The sequence below is a fragment of the Pelodiscus sinensis genome, chromosome 3 (genome assembly GCF_052426305.1).
Source record: "Pelodiscus sinensis isolate ZL-2025 chromosome 3, ASM5242630v1, whole genome shotgun sequence".
Lineage (NCBI taxonomy): Eukaryota > Metazoa > Chordata > Testudines > Trionychidae > Pelodiscus > Pelodiscus sinensis.
Window position 1 is genome coordinate 122,016,511 of NC_143054.1, and position 21,765 is coordinate 122,038,275.

At 43.7% G+C, this 21,765-nt stretch overlaps 1 protein-coding gene and 1 pseudogene across 24 annotated transcripts in view; both read left to right on the plus strand.

Annotated features, from left to right (window-relative positions):
- The window catches only part of AFDN (afadin, adherens junction formation factor), a 208,357-nt gene that overhangs the window by 176,612 nt on the left and 9,980 nt on the right, over positions 1-21,765 (plus strand). For 10 of the 23 annotated variants that reach the window (XM_089777350.1, XM_075924659.2, XM_075924645.2 and 7 more), the window contains 3 exons: positions 158-346; positions 2,744-3,775; positions 18,335-18,469. In XM_089777350.1, coding sequence (XP_089633476.1) covers positions 158-346; positions 2,744-3,775; positions 18,335-18,469 — 1,356 coding nt within the window. Of the gene's footprint in view, positions 1-157; positions 347-2,743; positions 3,776-5,445; positions 5,482-18,334; positions 18,503-21,765 lie in introns of all 23 variants that reach the window. The other 13 variants (XR_016349228.1, XM_089777349.1, XM_089777341.1 and 10 more) reach the window with 3 other exon arrangements.
- Positions 12,783-18,328, plus strand: LOC149524722 (uncharacterized; annotated as a pseudogene). Its single transcript, XR_016349229.1, has 2 exons — positions 12,783-16,080; positions 16,518-18,328. The product of XR_016349229.1 is annotated as an uncharacterized LOC149524722 (transcript).

Here is a 21,765-nt window from a genome sequence, read left to right on the forward strand (position 1 = left end):
CAGAAAACCTTAGAATCATATTTATTTTGGATGAAGCTGGGATTAAAAACAATTCCTAAAAAATATACTTGTTAAAAAAGAAATTAGAAGTTAAAATCAAATCTGCAGAAATCTGTATGATAGGTACATTTTAACCTATTCTCTCTCCCTTTTACAGGAGCAGACCCTGCCACAAAGACCTGAAGCTTACCCTATACCAACGCAAACCTATACCAGAGAATATTTCACATTCCCAGCTTCAAAATCCCAGGATCGAATGGGTCCGGCTCAGAATCAGTGGCCAAATTATGAAGATAAACCACAGATCCAGGCAGAGAGTAATCACTCTATTAGTGCTGCAATGCAGGTTAGAAACAATCTATCAAGAATTTAAAAACCTTTCCCTTCTGTTCACTGATTGCTGAAGACAAATCAATATAAAATGAAGTTTTCTCTTTCAAAACATGTAATATTTTTGTAAAAAGCAAAAAAGTTTTCAAGACCGATTCCTCTCTGTGTGTGTGTGTGTGTGTGTGTGTGTGTGTGTGTGTGTGTGTGTGTGTTTGTTTTAAAGTGGAACAGATAAATATTTGCAGTTCAAGATCAACCCAAGGTCTATAGTGAAATGTGTTTACTTCAGTTATCTGTAAATTGTGCCTCTGGTTATAAAAACAGTGCATCATTTGTACTATTATGGAAACCATTTACCCCAGTGTCTGCTGTCCTCACAATATTGCTATGTGATAGAGAAATATAGTTACTTCATTGTGCTGGTGGGGAAACTGAGGCACAGATCAATTTGCTCAAATCTTCAGAAATCTGCAGCGGACCAGGTAATTGAACCAGTGTCTCCCATCTTCCATGCTAGTAGTACTCACCTACTATCTTCCTCTGTAAAACCACCACTGAGTCCCTCAATGTTTGTAGTAAACACAGAAAATGTTCAGAATTAGGTGTTTAAACCTTACTTAGTTTTTGAAAAGCTGTTTGTTTTTTTCTTAATACTTCTGGGAAAAGTAGGAAGCTGTGAGAGTAAGCCCTCACTCATGTCAGTAGTGCCACTGAAATCAATGGACTAATCACTTGAGAAAGGATTGCAGGTAAAACCTCAGTATGATTGTGCTGATGTGCAGTTGGTGCTTAAGATGCACTTCCAGTATACGCAGCTGTTAAGAATTTAGAACACAAACTTGGTGTTTGTTTAACTTTCATGAGGGTTTTAGATGGAAATCAAAGCATCATATTATGGCTAACCTCTATACAAATATTTCAGCTAAATATCAACACCTATTTGCCACCCCATATTTAGAAAGCTGATGATAAGTCTGGATCTGGAGTTGCAGCTTGAAACCCTGATTCTGCCAGAAAAAATGCATTATACGGAAGCAAATGGCTGGGAGTTTTCACAAGTACTTGAAAAGCATATGTTAGCTTTTTACAACCCATATACCAATCAGCTCTTTTCAGTTTCAGTGTTAAAGTAAAACTAGCTTTAAAAATCTCACAGTATTGATTACTTTTTTAATGTTGTTTTATAGGGTTTTATTTTTAAAAACATCATTTTCTCTGTTTTTCAATCATTTTTATTGTAACATCATATTTTAGTGAATGATCTCTTATTTTTTGTTGTCAAATTAACTAGTTATTCACTTCTAAGCAGCAGTTTCACTTAAGTTATATTTGGAGCCATGGTCATGAAAGTTGTAGTAACTAATGGCTGACTTAAAATCACTGTTTTTATCTTCTAAATGCATGTCATTAGCAAACCATTTGGCTAGGTGCATCTCCCCAGTGCTTCTGACACAAGTAGCTGTGTGTTCAGAACTTCAGAACTAATAGAGCATAAAAAATACACTCTTTCATCCCTAACAAGGCATTCTTTCTAGTTCTCAGTTAAGGTCATTGGTGGGGAAGAAATTTTGCATTGTTAGTCTCCTCCTTTGTCACTCGCTGAAAGTCTGTACGTTCTGTGTCTATACTGAAAATTTTCTAATACTCCAAATATATATTTTCTTCAAGAATAAAATTAAATTTAGATAAGATTCCATCATCCTAATTATTTCTGAATATTTTTCATATTCAATATATCTTGTAATATTTTCTGTGCAGTGGTAATAATGCCTGACATGTTTTAAAATGCTATCAGTATATAAACTAATAAATACTTAATATTCCTGTGAGACAGATGAGCAGGGTTGGGCTTCTGAGCACCCAAATCCTCTCCCTGAATGATTCCTACAGTAACAAGAGAAGGGAGAATGTCCCAATTGGGTGGCTGGATGACTCCCCTTTTCACTCAGCACTCTGTGTGTCTGTGCTCATGAAAGAAATATGTTTGCCAGCCGAGAAATAGGCTGGACTGGAGAGTTACTGGACTTGAGTTACTGTTGCAGACCACCTGTGTTTGGAAATGAGAGAGCACTGTTAAGGATAGCCCTGAGAATTTCTGTGAGATGAGGAGTCTGTTGGCATGAGTTATACCTTGTTTTCATCATTTCCTCAGTGTTGCTTGATAACTCTGCCTCAGAGCTTTACAAACTCTTCCTGGGCTTGTATGTTTTAAAAGAGTTGGTAATGTTATGGTGGTATTGACAGTAAATTCTTGGGAAATTTGTTTATGTAAGTTTTCTGCTTTACCAAAAAGATTTAATTTTATTGATAGGAAGGCATTTTGTCAGGTAGAAATGTGTTTTTTACAAGCCACTAGTTTTTATATTGGGTATAAATGTTAACTAATATACATACTTTATTTTATGTCTTTCAGCGTGCAGCTCATTCCCAGGAAGAACTGCGAGATGATAAAGTTTTCCAACCAGAAAGGAATCGTCTGGAGGTGGTTATAAGAAAGGATATAGAGTATGTTGATCGAAAGTCAGATAGTGATCCATGGATGAATTCATCTGTAGATTCAAGCACATCCAGCCAAGAGCATCTGAACCATTCCTCCAAACCAGTTTCCCCTGGTTCTTGTTTAACCAAAAGTGGACCTGGCCGTTGGAAAACTCCAGCTATCAGTCAGCCAACACCAGTGGCAGCTTCCCAGCCCATCAGAACAGACCTTCCTCCTCCACCACCTCCACCACCAGTACATTATGCAGCTGATTTTGATGGACTGCAAATGGATTTGTCTTTGCCTCTTCCACCTCCTCCCCCTCCAAACCAGCTAGGAACACAATTATCTTCACAGGTAGCGGCTGCAGAACGTAAAAAGAGAGAGGAGCATCAGCGGTGGTATGAAAAGGAGAAAGCACGTCTAGAGGAAGAGCGAGAGAGGAAGCGTCGTGAGCAGGAAAGGAAATTGGGCCAGATGCGTACTCAGCCACTAATTCCTGCTCAGCCTATGGTTCCTCCTGTTTCTGTGCAGCAGCTGAAACTAGAAAAGCCTGCAACATTGCAGAGGTCCCAGGACACAGTCATTCGAGAGCTACAGCCACAACAGCAACCCCGAACCATTGAACGAAGAGATCTGCAGTACATCACCATTAGCAAAGAAGAACTGTCCTCTAGTGATAGCTTGTCTCCTGATCCCTGGAAACGGGATGCTAAGGAGAAGCTAGAGAAACAACAACAGATGCACATTGTGGACATGCTGAGTAAAGAGATTCAGGAACTTCAAAACAAGCCTGATCGTACAGCCGAAGAGAACGACCGCCTGCGCAAGCTTATGCTCGAGTGGCAGTTCCAAAAAAGACTCCAAGAGTCAAAGCAAAAAGATGAGGATGATGACGAGGAAGAAGATGATGATGTGGATACCATGCTCATCATGCAACGGCTGGAGGCTGAAAGAAGAGCAAGGGTAAAAGGGGGTAATCCTTTCTAGGCACAAGTATAGCAGTAAACCTGTGTTTTCTAGTAGACTGGTTAAACAAAATTTGAAATTGTCATAGGATAAAGGAGGACTGGACTGTCTTAATGTCCCTGTCTTTCATTATATAGAAAATGCTAAAGAAAAATGTTTCCAACAACCTTGGTTTGGCCAGTTAAAATGGTGTATTATAAAAATATGATGCTACTAATCGCAAAGATCAGAGCAAAATGTTTTTTGGCTGTAAAACTTTTCCTTTGGTGAAATGGCATTCCTTGTGTAGATAGGGAAAAGGATAGTTATTGACTAATTCCTCAAAGTAACATAAGCAAGTTATGCCTCATGTGTACTCTGGAAGTTTTACTTATGGAGGATGAAAATTAAGGTCTTTGGAGAGGGACCAAAAATGGGCAGTGTTTCTTTAGTATCTTTATTTTAACTCCATAGCTCTTATTTGGCGGCTTTACTGGTGAAAGCCCTTGATATTTACAACTGTTAAATGAAAGAAGGTAATGCAACTGTATGTCATCTGCTAAAGTTATTCTGCCTGTTCTGTCTTCACTGAGAAACTTGTTTCCATATAGAAACTATTATTTTTCTTATGAAACACCACCACAGGAATACCAAATTACAAGTTAATAGTTTTTCTTTGAAGGATATATAAACTAGCTCCTTAGATGGTTGAGCATCTTTACTACTACATGTCTTTATAAGAGTTGACTTAATTCTATAGAAAGCAAATGCAACACAACAAGAAATATTTATGAACATTTATTTGACAGTATAGAATAACTTTTTTTCTTCTGGATTGTTTCTGGCAGCTTTTGGCTTTATATTAGCTTCATTGGCACTAAAGCCTTGCTAGCATTTGAATTCCTAAACTTAATCTTTGTGCCCTTGCCAGTCTGTTGCTTTCCTCTTACCTTGTGGCTAACTTTGATTGTTTTGAAGCAATAGATACACCACACTTAAACTGATGGAAGTCTAAATATATCCTTGGCAATGTGATAAATCCGTGTTTAACACATAAGCAGTTAACTACAGGCATTAAAATACATATAACACTGCCATTTGCACAAAAAAGTCTTTGTGCTAACATTTTTATTATTGTTTGACGTAAAAAACCACATCATTAATGGGTTGAGTAGCCAACTGTATTATATAACATTATATCGTTCTTCTCCACGAGGTCTGAATTTTAAATATTAGTTGGTGACATTTTCCAGAATTTTAGAACATTAGCGGCTTTGCACAATCCTAGCCTGAATTATAATGTGGAAAAAGCTTCATGCCTAAATTAAAATTAGCTCTTTGCCTGCTCTTTAAGAAAAGATAATGTCTGCAGTACTGCTGTGGTGTTATCTGTCAATCCAGAGATGCACATAAGCATGGTATTTCTAAGGACGATCATCATTAGCTCTGTTTTTTGAGTATATGAATAGCTAATCTGAAATGTTACCACAGTTAGGGCCCTGGAGGTTTTCACTGCTCAAATAGTTTAGCTATATAGTGTCCAAAATTTTTCCTTTTTTTGGCGTTTACCTTTCTATAACAGCTGAAGTATCAAATCAAAGGGAAATGCTTTTGGCATAGTGCAAATCTAAACTTACCTTTATTTTTACTGTGCATCTTTCTTTTTTCCCTTTTCTTATTATCTGCAGCAGACTGCTGTGCCAGCAATCTCTGTTCTAGATTTGGTATGTTCTTGTTTCTTTCTCTTCAATACCTCTTCCCGTCTTGGTATTTTTGTTTTTCTGTATTAATAATGATCCGATATGCATTGGATGTTGTCTTTACCATTTCTGGGGTGTTCTGAATCAAAGTGTGATACAGTACTGTAAGCATGCATTTTGAATATTTCTAAATCTGTTCTTATTCCCCCTCTCTCTCGCCCCCGCTTCTCTCCTTTTAAATGTTGTGTTCTGTCGGTGGCTTTGAATTGTTTGCAGCTGTGATCTAATATGAAACTCCGTGTTTGATATTTCTATGTAAACATATAGTCCTAAAATCTTACTAAGCAGTTGGATGAGATTTTCATTTTCACTTTTCATTTTTAAAACCTAATCATAGAAACCTTCTCCCCTCCATTCTTCAGAGATTTAAATAAACTTGTTTTAGCAGCTTAAATGCAAAAGATTTTTCAATTCAATGACACCATAAACTTACATGGCCTATTAGATTAAAAAGGCATGTTCCCTGTCCCCCCTTGTGATATACCTTAGTTTCTCCATTAATTGGCAAACAATGTTTTCTTAATTTCTTATATTTTTCGGTAATAGAATGAAAACTCAGGACAACAGCTCCTAAACTAGTATGTCCAACTAATTTACAAACACAGCCAGAAAACTGGCATTGCCTTATAAGACCAATTTATAAAATGTATGCTTCACATAATTTATAATGTGCATTTAGTATTTCTGTGCCAGATTACTGTTATAAGCAATCTCAAAGTCCTCTGGCAGCAACAAAACAGTTGCGCTTTCTCAGTTTTCTAAATGAAACAAGAATATTCAGAAAAGTCATGAATTTTCCAGCTTCCGATGTTGCTTGCCATCTCTCACGGCTTTTATTGCATCTCTTGCAATACTTGGTGTGGTTTTTTTTTCTTAAAGCTCCATTTCTTGGAATCATTGTGTTGAGAATCTCAGTTTTAATTTTTACAGTGTTCTGGAAAAGCTTGAAAATGTAAACCCTAAAGGCAAAAAAAAGAAGACAAATAAAAAGAGCCACAAATGTATTATTTTAAAAAAGTCGTCATTTTAAAGACAGTCTTTTTAAAGACAGTGTGCTAGTTTTCATGATGTTTTTCCTTTAAATTCTCTGGGGCCTTTACTGATTCTAACTGACCCTCCCTCATATTAAACATGTATATAAAGATACATTTAATTTTTTTAACTTATAAAAATAAAGTTACTGTTTCTAACAATCCCATCTTTATATTTACAGTTTGAAGTCCAATGTGCACACATTATTCCCATGAATTAAGATCAACAGCTCTTTTTGCACTGTTTTTTTTTTTTTTTTTTTTTTAATTTTAACCTCCTTGGGCTGTCATGTAAGGGAAATAGGCTATCTACTTAAAGATGGGATATGTAATTAATGGACGTTGTGTATTAAGTTTTGAGCAGAGGCACATCATGCTGCCTTTAGAGAACTGGGGAATATATAGGTACTTGTGCAGTCTGGGCTGTTATTCACTTAACTTGTCAAAGCAGTACCATGTGAGAAGAATTAGTGTCAGAATCAATAGAAGTGGAAGGGAACTCAAGAGGTCATTGAGTCCAGTCCCCAGCCCTCACAGCAGGACCAAGCACTGTCTAGATCATCCCTGACAGGTGTCTGGCTAACTGTTCTTAAATATCTCCAGTGAGATGATTATTTAAAAACATTTTACTAAATGACCCAAAAGCATCAAGGGAGGCAGTGTCACGGTTTAAAAAAAAAATCCAACTACCTAGCTTAAAGGAGAAGTGAAGGCAAGTTACAAGAAATAAAAATATATTAAACTGGAAAAAAAGGGAAGCTGATGGTAATGAATATAAATAAGATGAAGTTATTCACCTTATGCAGCAATGATGGTTATAATATAGTTCCTTATTAGCGGGAACAGCTTGGAAGAAGCTGCTTGGCTGTGATCCCAAGTTAGACTGTTGGAAATCCAGGCTGGCCACACAGCAGGAAACCAAGGATCATGGCATCAGATGAACTCTTGATGTTTTATGTGGTAAACCAACCTTCCTAGGATAAAGAAAAAGTTTGTTCCTACACCTGTTACATCCTGGATATCTGTGTATCCTCTTTTTCTATCCTTTACTATTTAAACACAAAATATCTAAGGAAAGATACTGAGTATAGAGCAAATGAACTTGTTTTTCATATGTATGTAACTTATCTCTCTTCACATAAGTAGTATTGTAGCTCTTGAGCTGTGCTGTGGGTCTTAAACATTGACAGATGTCCCTTTTACAATGTCAGACCAGACAGGTGTGCAAAAAAAAAAAAGATTAGAAAAGACTTGACTCCAAATAATCAAACTAGTGCATGGGACTCTTAATTTCAAGAGTCCTATTGATGTAAATGGGACTTGTGGGTAAATTTTCTTCCCTGTTCTGAAAATTTAGGAATTAAATTGTGCTTCATTCACCATTGGTCAGGTTAGTGTAGAGTATTGTTGTATATGGTCACAGAAGTGAATTTCTTCAAACAGTGGGAGTGCCTTGCCATCTCAGCAGTCCTTCCTTAGTGTGTGACTATTGCTAAATAGAAGCTAGTTCTTCTTCAAGTGCTTGCTCATGTCCATTCTGATTAGGTGTACGCGTGCCGCGTGCACGGATTCCGGAGCTTTTTTCCCTTAGCAGTATCCATAGGGCCAGCAGGGAGCCCCCTGGAGTGGTGCCGGTATATCGGTGCATATATACCCCTGCTGGCACTCCCACCCCCAGTTCCTTCTTACTGCCCGTGACGGTAGCTGGAGCATACTTCAGGCTGATAGCCTCTCTCTTAGCAGCTTATTTCTTATCTGTTGTATTATAGTTCTAGTTGAAGTTTTTATCTAGTTAAGTAGTTAAGTGTTGTAAATATTTAGTTAGATGGGGGAGCAGTGGAACCCTCCCGTGAGGGGAGGGCATGCCAGGGCCCCAGGGCTTTAAACCCTGTGCTTCCTGCTCCAAACCTATGCCCTGCGGAGATCCCCACTCAGACTGCCTAAAGTGTCTGGGTGAGGCCCCTCGAGCTGAAAGCTGCTCTGTCTGTAAGAGCTTTAAGCCCCGGACCAAGAAGGAGAGGGACTTCCGGCTGAAACTCCTGCTAATGGAGTCGGCACTGCAGCATCAGAGCGAGGAGCGGCCTCACTCTGCTCGCAGCACACCGTCGGCGGCACCCCTGTCGGACAGCACGGCACCGAGGCACAGATCGCAGTCCCCGGTGCCGAGGGCCTCCAAGAGCTCGAGGGGACGCTCGGTAGAGAGGAGTGCCCAGAAGGTGCGCCCTAAGGAGGGGCACCTTTCTTCTAAGTCCTCCAAAAAGAGGCGTAGCCCGGACAGGGGCAAGAGCCCGGGGCAGCCCGTGGGGCTAGGAGAGGTCCGTCGGCCCTCCACCCCAGAAACTTTTGAGGCGGCCCGGGACCTCATTCACATGGCTGTGGATGAAGGGGAGGGCCCGGTGCCGCAGGAGCGGACCGCGCTGGCACCGGCCTTAAGTGCCCCCCAGCAGGCTATGGCCGGGTCGTGGGACCCTCTGGACGAAGGGCAGGCCTCGGCCCAGCAGCAGTTTTCCTCGGTGCCGGGAAGAACACCGACACCGGAGCCAGGACGAACACCGGAGCCAGGACGAACACCGGCACTGACCCCGGGCCCCTTCCCGACGGCACCGGGAGCGAGTGCGCTTGCGGCGCCAACGGCACCGGTGCAGGATCCGGTGCTGCACACGGCCCCCTGGGCGGTGCAGGGCCCCGCACCGTACTATGCGCCATCTGCGGTGCCACAGCAGGCGCCCCGCACGGCACCGACGCTGATGCCTCTCCCGGCACTGATCCCTGCTTACACCTTGGGAGCGCAGCAGCAGGGCGCGGCACCGCTGCACATGATGGCACCGGAGGGTTATGTACCGGCCTATCAGATGCAGCCAAGTCGGTGGCATCGGCCAGGTCTTCATATAGGTCACGGCCCCGTCATAGGTCTCGCTCATCGGTCAGATCATCTCACCGGGAGCCGGTGGACCAGCAGCAGTGGCAGGGGCAACCCCAGTGGGCTTTCTGGACGCCCTGGGCATACCACCAGGCCCAGGGGCATACCACCAGGCCCAGGGGCCTCCCCCTACGGGGCTGGCAGTGGGGTCGTCCCGAAGGAGTAGCACCCCGTCTGCCACCCCCTTGACAGCCCCCCCGCCTGGAGGCAGCTCATCTATGGTGGCGATGCCAAGACCCCCGGTTATTGGTCAGGGGCAGGGGGCTATGTCCCAGCTGGGCTCAACCTATGTGGACATCTCTGCCCGGGGGGAACCAGGGGTACAGATAGCTGAGGAAGAGGCAATTCCTTCAAGGGAGTTCTCGTCGTCTTCACCAGACGAGGCCCTGGCCAACCCCGCGCCCCAGCCCCCGTCGATGGACTCCAGGGCGCACCAGGAGCTGTTCCAAAGGCTGGCGGTCAATCTTGCAGTCCAGCATGAGGAGGTTCACGAGGACCTAGATCCTATGGTGGACATCGTAGCGGCAGCGGGCCCTGGTCGAGTGGCGCTCCCACTGAATAAAACGGTGGACAAGCTGTCTAAAACTCTGTGGCAGACACCGGCTTCTATCGCACTGACCCAGAAGGGGGTCGAGAGAAGGTACTATGTACCCCAGGAGGGGCACGAGCATCTTTTTACCCACCCGGCTCCGGGATCCATAGTGGTTCAGGCCGCTGGGCAGAAGGAGCGCCAAGGGCCTCCAGGTCCTACTCCGAAGGCGAAGGAGCCTAGGAGATTGGACCTACTTGGTCGGAAGGCCTACGCCACGGGGGACCTCCAGCTGTGTATAGCTAACCAGCAACTGATGCTGGGGCGTTATGCTTTTAACACATGGGCGTCTATGCAGAAATTTGCCAGCCAGCTTCCTCCCGAATCCCGCCAGGAATTCGGGGCCCTGACGGAAGAGGGACAAGCAGTGGCGCGTACCTCTCTCCAGGTGGCCTTGAATGCAGCTGATTCGGCAGCCCGCACTATGGCCACAGGGGTTTTTATGAGGCGTAGTGCCTGGCTGCAGGTGTCTGGCATCCCACCCGAGGTGCAGACCACCATTCGGGACCTGCCCTTTGAGGGGCCGGCCTTGTTTTCAGAGCAGATTGATTCCAAGCTGCATAGCTTGAAGGACTCAAGAGCGACCCTGAAGTCGCTAGGGATACATACCCCGGCGCCTCAGAGGCGCTCTTTCCAGACTAGACCCTACCCTAGAAGGGGGCAAAACAATGATAGGGGTCGCAGGAGAGGCTGCAACAATAGCTGTCCTGACTTCTTCAGAGGCAGGCATAGGGGCCCTCGGTCAGACTCCGAGAGAGACTCAGGTCAGTCACCCGGTCACCAGACTAAGCCCTCATTTTGAAGGTATGCCAGAGAGCAGAGTACCAGTAGCGCCTATCTGTCCACCCTTTGGGGACCATCTTTCCCTCTTTTACCAGGAATGGTTAAAGATCACGTTGGACCGTTGGGTCCTAGACCTGGTGAAGCAGGGATATACTATCGCCTTCCTTTCCTACCCCCCATCCCCTTCCCTTTTCAGGGACCCCCTCTCACGAGACACTCCTTCAGCAGGAGGTGTCCAACCTGTTGACGCTAGGGGCCATAGAGTGCCCCCAGACGTAAGGGGAAAGGGGTTCTACTCCCGCTACTTCCTAGTACCCAAGGCGAAAGGGGGCATGCGTCCCATACTAGATCTCCGAAACCTGAACACCTTTATAAGGAAGACAAAGTTCAGGATGGTGACGCTAGCCTGCATCATCCCATCACTCAGAAAGGGGGACTGGTATGCTGCTCTCGATTTAAAGGATGCATACTTCCACATTTCAATTTTTCCAAGTCACAGAAAATTCCTACGGTTCACGGTGGGACAGGATCACTTCCAGTTTACAGTCCTCCCTTTTGGACTGTGTACAGCCCCGAGAGTCTTTACCAAATGTATGACGGTGGTAGCCGCGTTTCTGCAGCGGCACAGGGTCCAAGTGTTCCCATACCTGGACGACTGGCTCATAAGGGGCAAGTCTCGAGAACAGGTGTTGGATCATGTCTCAAGGGCCAGGGTTTTGTTTGAGGGTCTCGGCCTCCTCATAAATGAGGCCAAATCACTGCTAGAGCCCACGCAAGTCATAGACTTTGTGGGGGCCCATCTGGACTTGTCTTTGGGCAAGGCGTCCCTACCGAGAGACAGATTTATGACCATTCGCTCTCTGGTAGTGGGGCTGCAGGAGTTCCCGACTACGACGGCGAGGACCTGCATGAGGCTCCTAGGCCATATGGCGGCAGGCACTTACGTGGTCCAACACGCCAGGCTGCGCATGCGCCCATTGCAGGGGTGGCTCAAGGTAGCGCACAACCCCTTGAGGTCGCCGCTAGACGCGGTAGTGACTATCCCTCAGGACATTCTTCGTTCGCTGGACTTGTGGAAGGACGAGGGCATGGTGTGTGCGGGGGTCCAATTCACCAAGCTGTCCCCGTCAGTGCAGCTGGTCACGGATGCTTCGGACGTGGGATGGGGCGCTCACCTGGGCAACCTCAGGACGCAAGGTACATGGCCAACAGAGGAGGCTCACCTCCATATAAATATCAAGGAGCTGCGGGTGGTCAGGTTGGCCTGCAGGGTGTTCCTTCCCCACTTACAGAACAGAGTGGTGGCGGTGCTGACAGACAACACTACGGCCATGTTCTATATCAACAAGCAGGGTGGGGTACGTTCCTCTCCCTTGTGCCGGAAAGCCCTAGATCTATGGGAACTGTGTATAGCCCACGGTATTTTCCTGGAGGCATCTCACCTTCCGGGAACCAGGAACGGGCTAGCGGACAGGCTCAGCCGTTCGATCCAGGCGCACCAGTGGGTGCTAAGGTGGGATGTACTTCACGGGGTCTTCCAAAGGTGGGGGTTTCCCCGCCTGGACCTGTTTGCAACTCTGAGCAACGCCAAGTGCAAGGAGTTCTGTTCGTACATGGGGCACGGTCTGGGCTCTCGGGGAGATGCACTGCAGGTCAGCTGGCCCAAGGGCCTACTCTATGCCTTCCCCCCGTTCCCTCTGATCCATGACACACTCCTCAGAGTGCAGAGGTTCAGGGCCCGGATCATCCTGATAGCGCCAGTATGGCCTCGACAGTACTGGTTCACCACCCTGCTGGATCTGACTGTGGAGGGCCCACTCAGGCTACCCCTAGTGCCAGATCTAATCACTTAGAGCTGCGAGGCCGGGGTGGCGCTCCACCCAAGCCTTCCATCTCTCCACCTAGCAGCGTGGCTCCTCAGTGGCTCTCAGTGACGGAGTGAGCCTGCTCCAGAGCAGTCCAGGAGGTCCTCTTAGAAAGCAGAAAGCCGTCCACTAGAGCCCTTTACGAGGCTAAGTGGAAGAGGTTTACTTCCTGGCTGGAGGGCAGGACGCTCGCTCCAGGTAAAGGGGCAGTTCCGACTCTCCTGGAATTCCTTCTCCACCTGCGGAAACAGGGCCTGGCCACAGCCTCCCTAAGGGTGTACCTGGCGGCCATAGCGGCCTTCCACGCCGGGGGGGGGGAGAGGGCAAAGGTCTATCTTTGCCAATCCCTTGGTTAAAAGATTTCTAAAGGGAGTCGACAGGATGATGCCATATGAGAGACCTCCGGTACCGGCTTGGGACCTTAACCTGGTCCTGACTGCCCTTATGAAGCCCCTGTTTGAGCCCCTGGCTTCATGCTCTTTGATACATCTGTCCTATAAGGTAGCTTTCCTCGTGGCCATTACCTCGGGCAGACAGGTGTCAGAGCTTAGGGCTCTCACCTCAGAACCACCTTACACGGTGTTTTTTAAAGATAAGGTGAGGTTGTGTCCACACCCGGGGTTTCTTCCGAAGGTGGTCTCGCACTTCCACATGTCCCAAGATATTTACCTGCCAGTGTTTTACCCCAAGCCACATGCGTCGCCCAGGGAACAGGCTCTGCACTGCCTGGACGTTAGGAGGGCGTTGGCTTTTTATATAGATAGGACACGAGAGTTTCGTAAGTCAACTCAATTGTTTATTTCAGTGGCGGAAAGGATGTGTGGTCAGCCAGTCTCGGCGCAGCATATATCCTCGTGGATTACTTCCTGCATTCGACTGTGCTACGAGGACGCAGGTAGACCACCGCCGCGCATAACAGCACATTCCACTAGAGCTCAGGCAACGTCGGCGACGTTCCTGGCCTGCGTGCCGATCTTGGAAATCTGTAGGGCAGCAACCTGGTCATCGGTGCACACCTTTGCAGAGCATTATGCAATCACGCAGCTGGCCAGGGAGGATGCTGCTGTCGGGACAGCAGTTCTGTGCTCTGCAGAATAATAAAATAGTAGTCAGTCACCTTCTGACCCCACCTCCGGAGGGGGGACACGGCTAGGGACTCACCTAATCAGAATGGACATGAGCGAGCACTCGAAGAAGAAGAAGAGGTTACTTACCTCGTAACTGTAGTTCTTCGAGATGTGTTGCTCATGTCCATTCTGCATCCCACCCACCTCCCCGTGTTGGAAGGAGCCGGCAAGAAGGAACTGAGGGGGTGGAAGGGCCAGCAGGGGTATATATGCATCGGTATACCGGCGCCACTCCAGGGGGCTCCCTGCTGGCCCTATGGATACTGCTAAGGGAAAAAAGCTCCGGAATCCGTGCACGCAGTGCGCGTACACCTAATCAGAATGGACATGAGCAACACATCTCGAAGAACTACAGTTACGAGGTACGTAACCTCTTCTTATCTAGGTCATACAGATATGACATGTCATTTTAGAGTATCACTTGATCCTCTCCCACTACAGCCTTATTTAGTCTGTTCTTGGTCTGTTTCCTAGGATTTGGATCTAGAATAGCCTCTGATCTGGCTGGCACATTCCATCCTGATGTATTTGTCTTTCCAATATTACTGTGGTCAGCACATGGACATCAACTCCAAAACTGTCATTGCTATAGATTTTTTTTTCTTTCTATGTTGGTGCTCTAGAAATACAAATACAGTAAAACCTGTGTTATCTGGCACATTCGGGGATTAGGATGTTCTGGTTATCTAAAAATTCCGTTATCTGAGGGTCCCATCAACCTAGGAAAAACCAATGGACAATACTAGTAAAACTCAAGTTTTTAATATTGGGGGTTTTGTAGTGTGAGGCAGTTGGTCTCACATTTCTATTTTGAGTTAAAGATGATTAGTACTTCTTAAATAAAAAATTAAGCCAATCATGGTTAAACCAAGCCAGACCTGTGTTCCTGAAAATGTGACAGTATTGTGGCTGGGGGCAATGCCTGTTTAAAAAAGTTTTCTGGTTAAGAGTACCAGATAACAAAGGTTTCACTGTATTCCCCTTTATGTGTTTGGGGCAAAGTCAGAAAGTTCTCCTTTATTCTCTCATTAATACTTTTTTTTTTTTTTTTTTTTTTTTGCCAAATTTTTCTTTGGAAGATAAGTATTTTTCCTAAAGACATCTTCTCTGTGTGTTTCACCTCTCCTGCCATTCCGTATCATTATTTTGTACCATAAGATTCTTATGCTAAATTGATCAATTATTGTAAAAGGCAGAAGGGAATAAGAGATCTTTATTCCAGTAGTAGGCTTTTAATGGTTATAAGTTTTTGTTTTTTTTAATTAACAGATCCATTCTTTTATAACACATATTTTAAAACTTTAGTTGCTTTTCCTATTACTGAGTGTATTTGAGCCTTCCCTCTATCTTTGTGTAGTATCCAGTCAGGAATTATAAAAGCCACTTACTTTATTGTAACTGGTGTTCAAAGATGGCATCCTCTGAAAAATATTCACCAGATGCCTGACCATATGAATTCTAAATTTTTTTGTTAAACAAATAAATCCCTCGGATCACTCTTAGGACTATGAACTGGTCTTGAAAGATTGGCACTTTGATGTTTGTAACTGACAGTCTAATCAGAGCAAGTCTTACTTTGAAATGCATGCTTGATAAGCAGCTTATGTAGTTATGGGTGTATGGATCTGAGACAACACTGCTCTATAGAATATGCTACTTAATGTCAGACCCCACCAGATACATGTAAGTAAATCCAGTTTCCAGAGTGTTAGCAAAGAAATTGTCAGTTAAAGAAAGATTAAACAGATAAATGAGAAACAATATTTTTAAAAAATCTGTGTTTATAGAATTTTGCCTGCGTATTTCAGTTTTTAGGTTAAATAACTGTATAGCTATAAATCTGATGTCAATCATTTAATGGAAAAACAGAATTGTTTAGATTCCGTTTAAGAAATTCTATTGCAACATTAGGAAACCATCAATCAATACTTGACGCTCGAGATGTCAAAATAAGTTTAAAGGGTCTTTTGCCTTCAAACATTTATCCTCCCTTCTGTTGCTATTTAATGGGAGTTGCATACTGAAACAGATGGGAAATAAAAGAATTTAGATCCCTTTTACATGAAGATTCCCTGCAAAAATATCATTGTTTCTAAAGTTCCACTTATCTATTATTGCTGTGTTCTGTCGGGATGTATATACTTTGGCTGCTGTGCACAGTCTAAGACTCTGAAAGGTGGAAGAATCCTAGAGTTTGGGCTGGAGTTGGATCCCCAATATCTACACTGCAGTTAAACAGCTCGGGTATGTCTACACTACCACCCTAGTTCGAACTAGGGTGGTAATGTAGGCAACCGGAGTTGCAAATGAAGCCCGGGATTTGAATTTCCCGGGCTTCATTTGCATAAAGCCGGGCGCCACCATTTTTAAATGTCCACTAGTGCGGACTCCATGCTGCACGGCTACATGCGGCACGGACTAGGTAGTTTGGACTAGGCTTCCTAGTCTGAACTACCGTTACTCCTGGTGAAGCTAGTCCGAACTACCTAGTCCGTGCCACGTGAAGCCTAGTCCGAACTACCTAGTCCATGCGTGTAGCCGTGCAGCATGGAGTCCGCACTAGCGGACATTTAAAAATGGCGGTGCCCGGCTTTATGCAAATGAAGCCCAGGAAATTCAAATCCCGGGCTTCATTTGCAACTCCGGTTGCCTACATTACCACCCTAGTTTGAACTAGGGTGGTAGTGTAGCCATACCCCTCCTTAGCCCAAGCCTCATGAGCTTGAGTCAGGCCAGCCACAGGCATCTAATTGCAGTGTAGACATAACATGTATGCACATAAACTGCTTGACTGTGAAGAAGAGCAGACTGAATATATGTAACACAAAGCCACATGTAAACATTATGAATTTAGAAAATACAGAAAAACTGAAAAGTTTAATGTAAAAATATAAGCTCATAGCAATAAAATAGTAATGAGAGATGTAGCCGTGTTAGTCTGATCTTGCTGAAACAAAAGAAAGGACTATGCAGCATTTTAAAGACTAACAAGATGGTTTATTAGGTGATGAGCTTTCGTGGGCCAGACCCACTTCCTCAGATCCAATTCTGAAAGAGAATTGGCATGACCATATATACCAAAGAAATACAATGAAAATAAAATAGTTTCTGTACTTTAGAGATCTGTTATCCCAATGAGCAAGCGCACACTCCATCATTGGCAGCAGTTCCTGAACAGCTTAAAATATCAGAAGGGTAGTTGTTAGGCTGTCTCTGCAAAAACAGTGAGGAATCCTGTGACATCTTAAAGACTAACATTTATTTGGGCATAAGCTTTTATGGGCAAAGACCCATTTCGTTAGATGCATCCGACAAAGTGTGTCTTTGCCCACAAAAGCTTATGCTTTAATAAATCTGTTAGTCTTTGAGCTGCCACAGGACTCCTTGTTGCTTGAACAACTTCAGTGAACCATGTAAAAATATGTTTGTAGTGGTACTAGTTTGTGTGATTGGTACATTATATCTGATAGACAGTTGTAGCTACAATTATGCGATGTTTCTGTATTGGCCATGTTAGATTCAAGTTGCCAAGAGTTGCTTTGTTGCCCATTTTCCTAGTGTGCATCTGTTGCAGATACACTGGGAGACTTTTTATTGGGTATTTGTAGACTGCCACATGGGCCTCTTACTTTAAATGGATTGACCCCTTAAATAAAAAGTCATGATTTTCCAATGCTTTAAATCCTCATCTAAAATGAACATGCTTTTAGCTGTTGGAGCTGTGGACTGTTAATTTCAAGTGTTTAATTTCAGTTCACTGTTACTGAATAAGTCTGCGACTGTGAGTCAGACTGGACCTCTTTAGGGGTCCAGTACATATGTACAATTATGCTACCAAGGTTGGTTTAAGAGTTCTACTGCGTCATTTTAGTTAACTGTATGTAGAATTTTCCATAATAGCACAATGTAGGTAGAACTAAACCAGGGGTGGCCAACCTGTTACAGACGAAGAGCCAAAATAGAGGTGGATACAGCAAAGAGCTGAGGGTAAAAAAGTTGTTGCGGGGGGAAGGGCAGGTGGAAAAAAGGGCCAGGCTGCAGCCCTTTTAAGAGCAGAGCAGGCATTGCCCTTTTAAGGCAGCTAGTTTGAAGTCTTCACCGATGACCCGTACAGACAGAAACACGCTGCCCCTTTCAGAGCTGTGAAGTGTGGGTACGGGAGCAACAATTTTTTCTTTGAAGAGCTGCATGCGGCTCGCAAGCTGTGGGTTGGCCACCCCTGAACTAAACAGTCTGTGTCTCCCATACCTAAAGCATTAAATACTCTCATATACATTTCTCATCAGTAACTATGTGCAACAATTATTAGAAGATCTGTTTGTTTTTAGAGACTTTGAGGGAAAATGTAATCATATCTGGACAGGGTTAGGGTTATTAGTCTGCTGTAGTGTGGTGTTTTGCATTACATTGGTCAGTTTTTAAAATGAATGCTTCAGGTACATGCTACCTCACTTCTCAGGGGGACATGATTTCATAAATAATTAAAGACAAGTCTTTGTTAGTTACAGGATGAAGAGCGCAGACGGCAGCAACAGTTAGAAGAGATGCGTAAACGAGAAGCAGAAGACAGGGCCAGGCAAGAAGAAGAGCGCCGACGCCAGGAGGAGGAGCGGACCAAGAGAGAGGCTGAAGAAAAGGTCATGGTCCTCTGAGTGCAGCAAGAATTCTTTGTAGGCTTCACCTACTTAGCCTGACCATTAACAATTTGGTTTTGCTATGGGGGTGTGTGTGAATATATTAACATGATGGTAATATTCCTGGGCTGAGTCCCTCTACCATCCATAATAGTATAGACCCTGGCTTAACATCCAGACTCAGATCATTCTTGACTTTTTAGTAACTCTCAAGCAATAACACAACAGAAATCTCAGGCTAAGTATCCTCCCTGAGCTTGTTTGTCACTAGTAGAGTTTACCTTTAAAGCCTTCTTTACCTTGGCTTTCTAGTTTCTTCTGCCTGAAAGAATCATTCTTACACTGCTTTTATCTGAGTTGGAGCTGACTGTCCTATCAGTAATCATTCTGGAACTTAATGCAGAGTTTTAGTACCTAAGACTTACAGTGACTCGATAGAAGAATCTTGTATTGTCTTTGTTGGATATTTTAGTGAACTTCACTGAAATTAAAATCAGAAAACAAAAAATTAAGTTTGATCTTATAGGTTTTAGATCTGGTTTTTATACAAAAAGAAAAATATAGTCTATGGAATTCAGAGATGCAGAAGTGGAAAGAATGTTCCACTGTATTTTTGTTACGTTTGTTTGAATCTTTTATGCAGGAAGCTATTAGAACTGAATGTGATCTAGCAGAAATTGGACTATACACTCAAGCACACGCCCAAAACTCCAGACTTTTAGATCCCTTAAACTTCTTAGCATCTTACAGGAGTTTATTCACATTTTTTTTAGAAGATTTCAATCTTTTTACTTGACTTTCAATGTAGTAGATGTAGAACTATCCTACCCACTTTAAGGATACGTCTAGATTACATGGCTCTGTCGATGGAGCCATGTAAAATAGTTTATTCGGCATAGTCAAAGAAGCGGGGATTTAAATAATTACCTCGTGAAATGAGGTTTACTGCTCCTTTGTCGACCGCGCCGCATCTAGACTGCCGCACTGTCAGATCAGCTGATCGTCAGCACAGCACGGCGGCCATTTTTATTTTAATGAAGCAGGGATTATTTAAATCCCCATTTCTTTGACTATGCAGAATAAACTATTTTACATGGCTCTGTTGATTGAGCCATGTAGTCTAGACATAGCCTAAGATTTCACTGAGCAGGTTTCTTTAAAATGAAAAATTGGATTGTAATGAAATTGTGACTTCAGAATAGAGAAGGATGTTTTAATGCTAGGAGGAGCACCTCTGGAGAAGATCAAGTAGGGGAAAATTTTAAAAGCTTTAAAACCTGTTTTTCAGTGTTCTAAGAGTAATGGACTAACAGTGAACAATAAATAAATAAATCTGAATGAATCATTTTCCGGGGGAAGTGGTTACAGCCCTGTCACCGGGATGTCACACACAGTTGGACTCCGCAAAGTGCTAAAGGTCATAATCACAGGAAAGTGAGAGGTGGAGGTGGATAAGATTGATCAGTAATAGATATTCTCCATCTCTAACTTCAGTAATTTCTATCATGAGCTTTTGTGGGTAAAACCCCCTTGAAAGCTCATGATACTATATATTTGTTATAGTCTGCAAGGTGCCACAGAACTACTAGTTTTTAAAGGTGCAGACTAAAACAGCTACTTTGAGACTTTATAGTGATTTACAACATCCTAAGGATATTTGGGTCACTTACAGTTGAAAGGCTTTTCTGACTGGCAAATCTGACCAATCTGACACAGTTACGTATCAATCTCAGAGATGGTTATGTATGACACACTTCCCATTTTGAAGGCTCTAAAGCTGTGTTTCTGAAAGTGTTCTGCGGAATCACTTTCAAGCACATTAAGTGGCCGTCCCAGTTTGTTTATTTACCGGCGCCGTTGCCACGGAGCCTCACAGCTTCCATTGGCTCCATTTCATCCTTTGCAGCCAAGGGGAGCCATGGGAAGCAGTGGCCCAGCCCATGCCGCTTCCTGCGGCTCCCCTTGGATGCAAAGGATGAAACGGAGCCAATGGGAGCCACGAGCCTCTGTGGCCGCGGTGCCAGTAAATAAACTGAAGCGGCCAGTTAATGTGTTTAAGAATGATTCCACAGAACACTTTCAGAAACGCTGCTTTAGAGTATTTAGGTGGCACTAAATTTGTAACCAACAGAAGGGTAACTAGCTCAGACTTTGTTAGTTAAGAAGATTTTCGGGCTGTTTAAGAAGGGTATATATTTATTTATTTGAATTTATTTTTTAAATGTATATCCAAAACTGCAGGCACCCTGCCACAAATTGCAAGTTTTTTCCAAGAAGCTGTACTATCCACTCTTAATTTAACAAGAAATAATGTTCTGCCTGTCTGATTCCAAAATACAAATATCCAGAAGTCAATGAATCAAAAAATGATAGAATTTGACCTTCACAGTTTATAGTGAAAGTCTGAAATAGAACTGTTAACTCACAATAGAGTTCTGACAGGAGTTCATGCAAATTAAGTGCTTTTTATTTCTAAGAACAATAAAAACTCTGAACTGGAAAAATATAGGAAACAGTTCACATATGGTAGTAACATCGTACCTCCTGGGATGAAAAAGTTCAAATATGTACACTAGCACATTATTTTTGTCAAAATCACCCAAAAGTTCAGTGCAGGTTATTTTTTATGGCCATACAGAAATATCACATGTATAGTGTTTTCTTCATGAGTTTGTAGAAGACACTTGAAGAGAGTTTAAATTATTTTTTAAAAAAGGTTAAATTGCAGAACTTGCAATTTGTTCTTGCATGATGTTTGTTGTTCCAATGTCTATAGTTTATGCCTATAGAATCAGTGAGCTTCAAATGTCTGTTGAAGACATATTCAGAAGAGAGAAGGCAATTGTATTCTCTCGCAAAGTTCCTTTATAATAGGGCTACTCAACTTTGGAAGCCTGGGGGGCCATAATGATACTCACAGCACATGCCGAGGGCCGCAACTTAAGTGGGTTGCATACACACACACACACACACAGACGCACACAAAAAAATAGCTTCTTTCACACTGATGGGCATGAATACAAAGCACTTTCCCACAATGCCCCAGTGCTCCTGGCTCCTCCTTTCTGGGGTCTAGAAACACTGACATCCCGTACACATCTCTTCCAGTCAGCCCATCTGCTTGTGTCTTTCAATGCTCACCCCCCTGGGGAGACGCCTTGCTGTTGTGGAGCGTGTTCCCAGCGGAAGTTGTGTTCAAAGGATCCCACCTGTGGGCGGTGTGTTGAGCCTCGTGTAAACCCAAACTGCACCGCGAGCCGCAAACAAATGGACTGTGGGCCACATGCAGCCCATGGGCC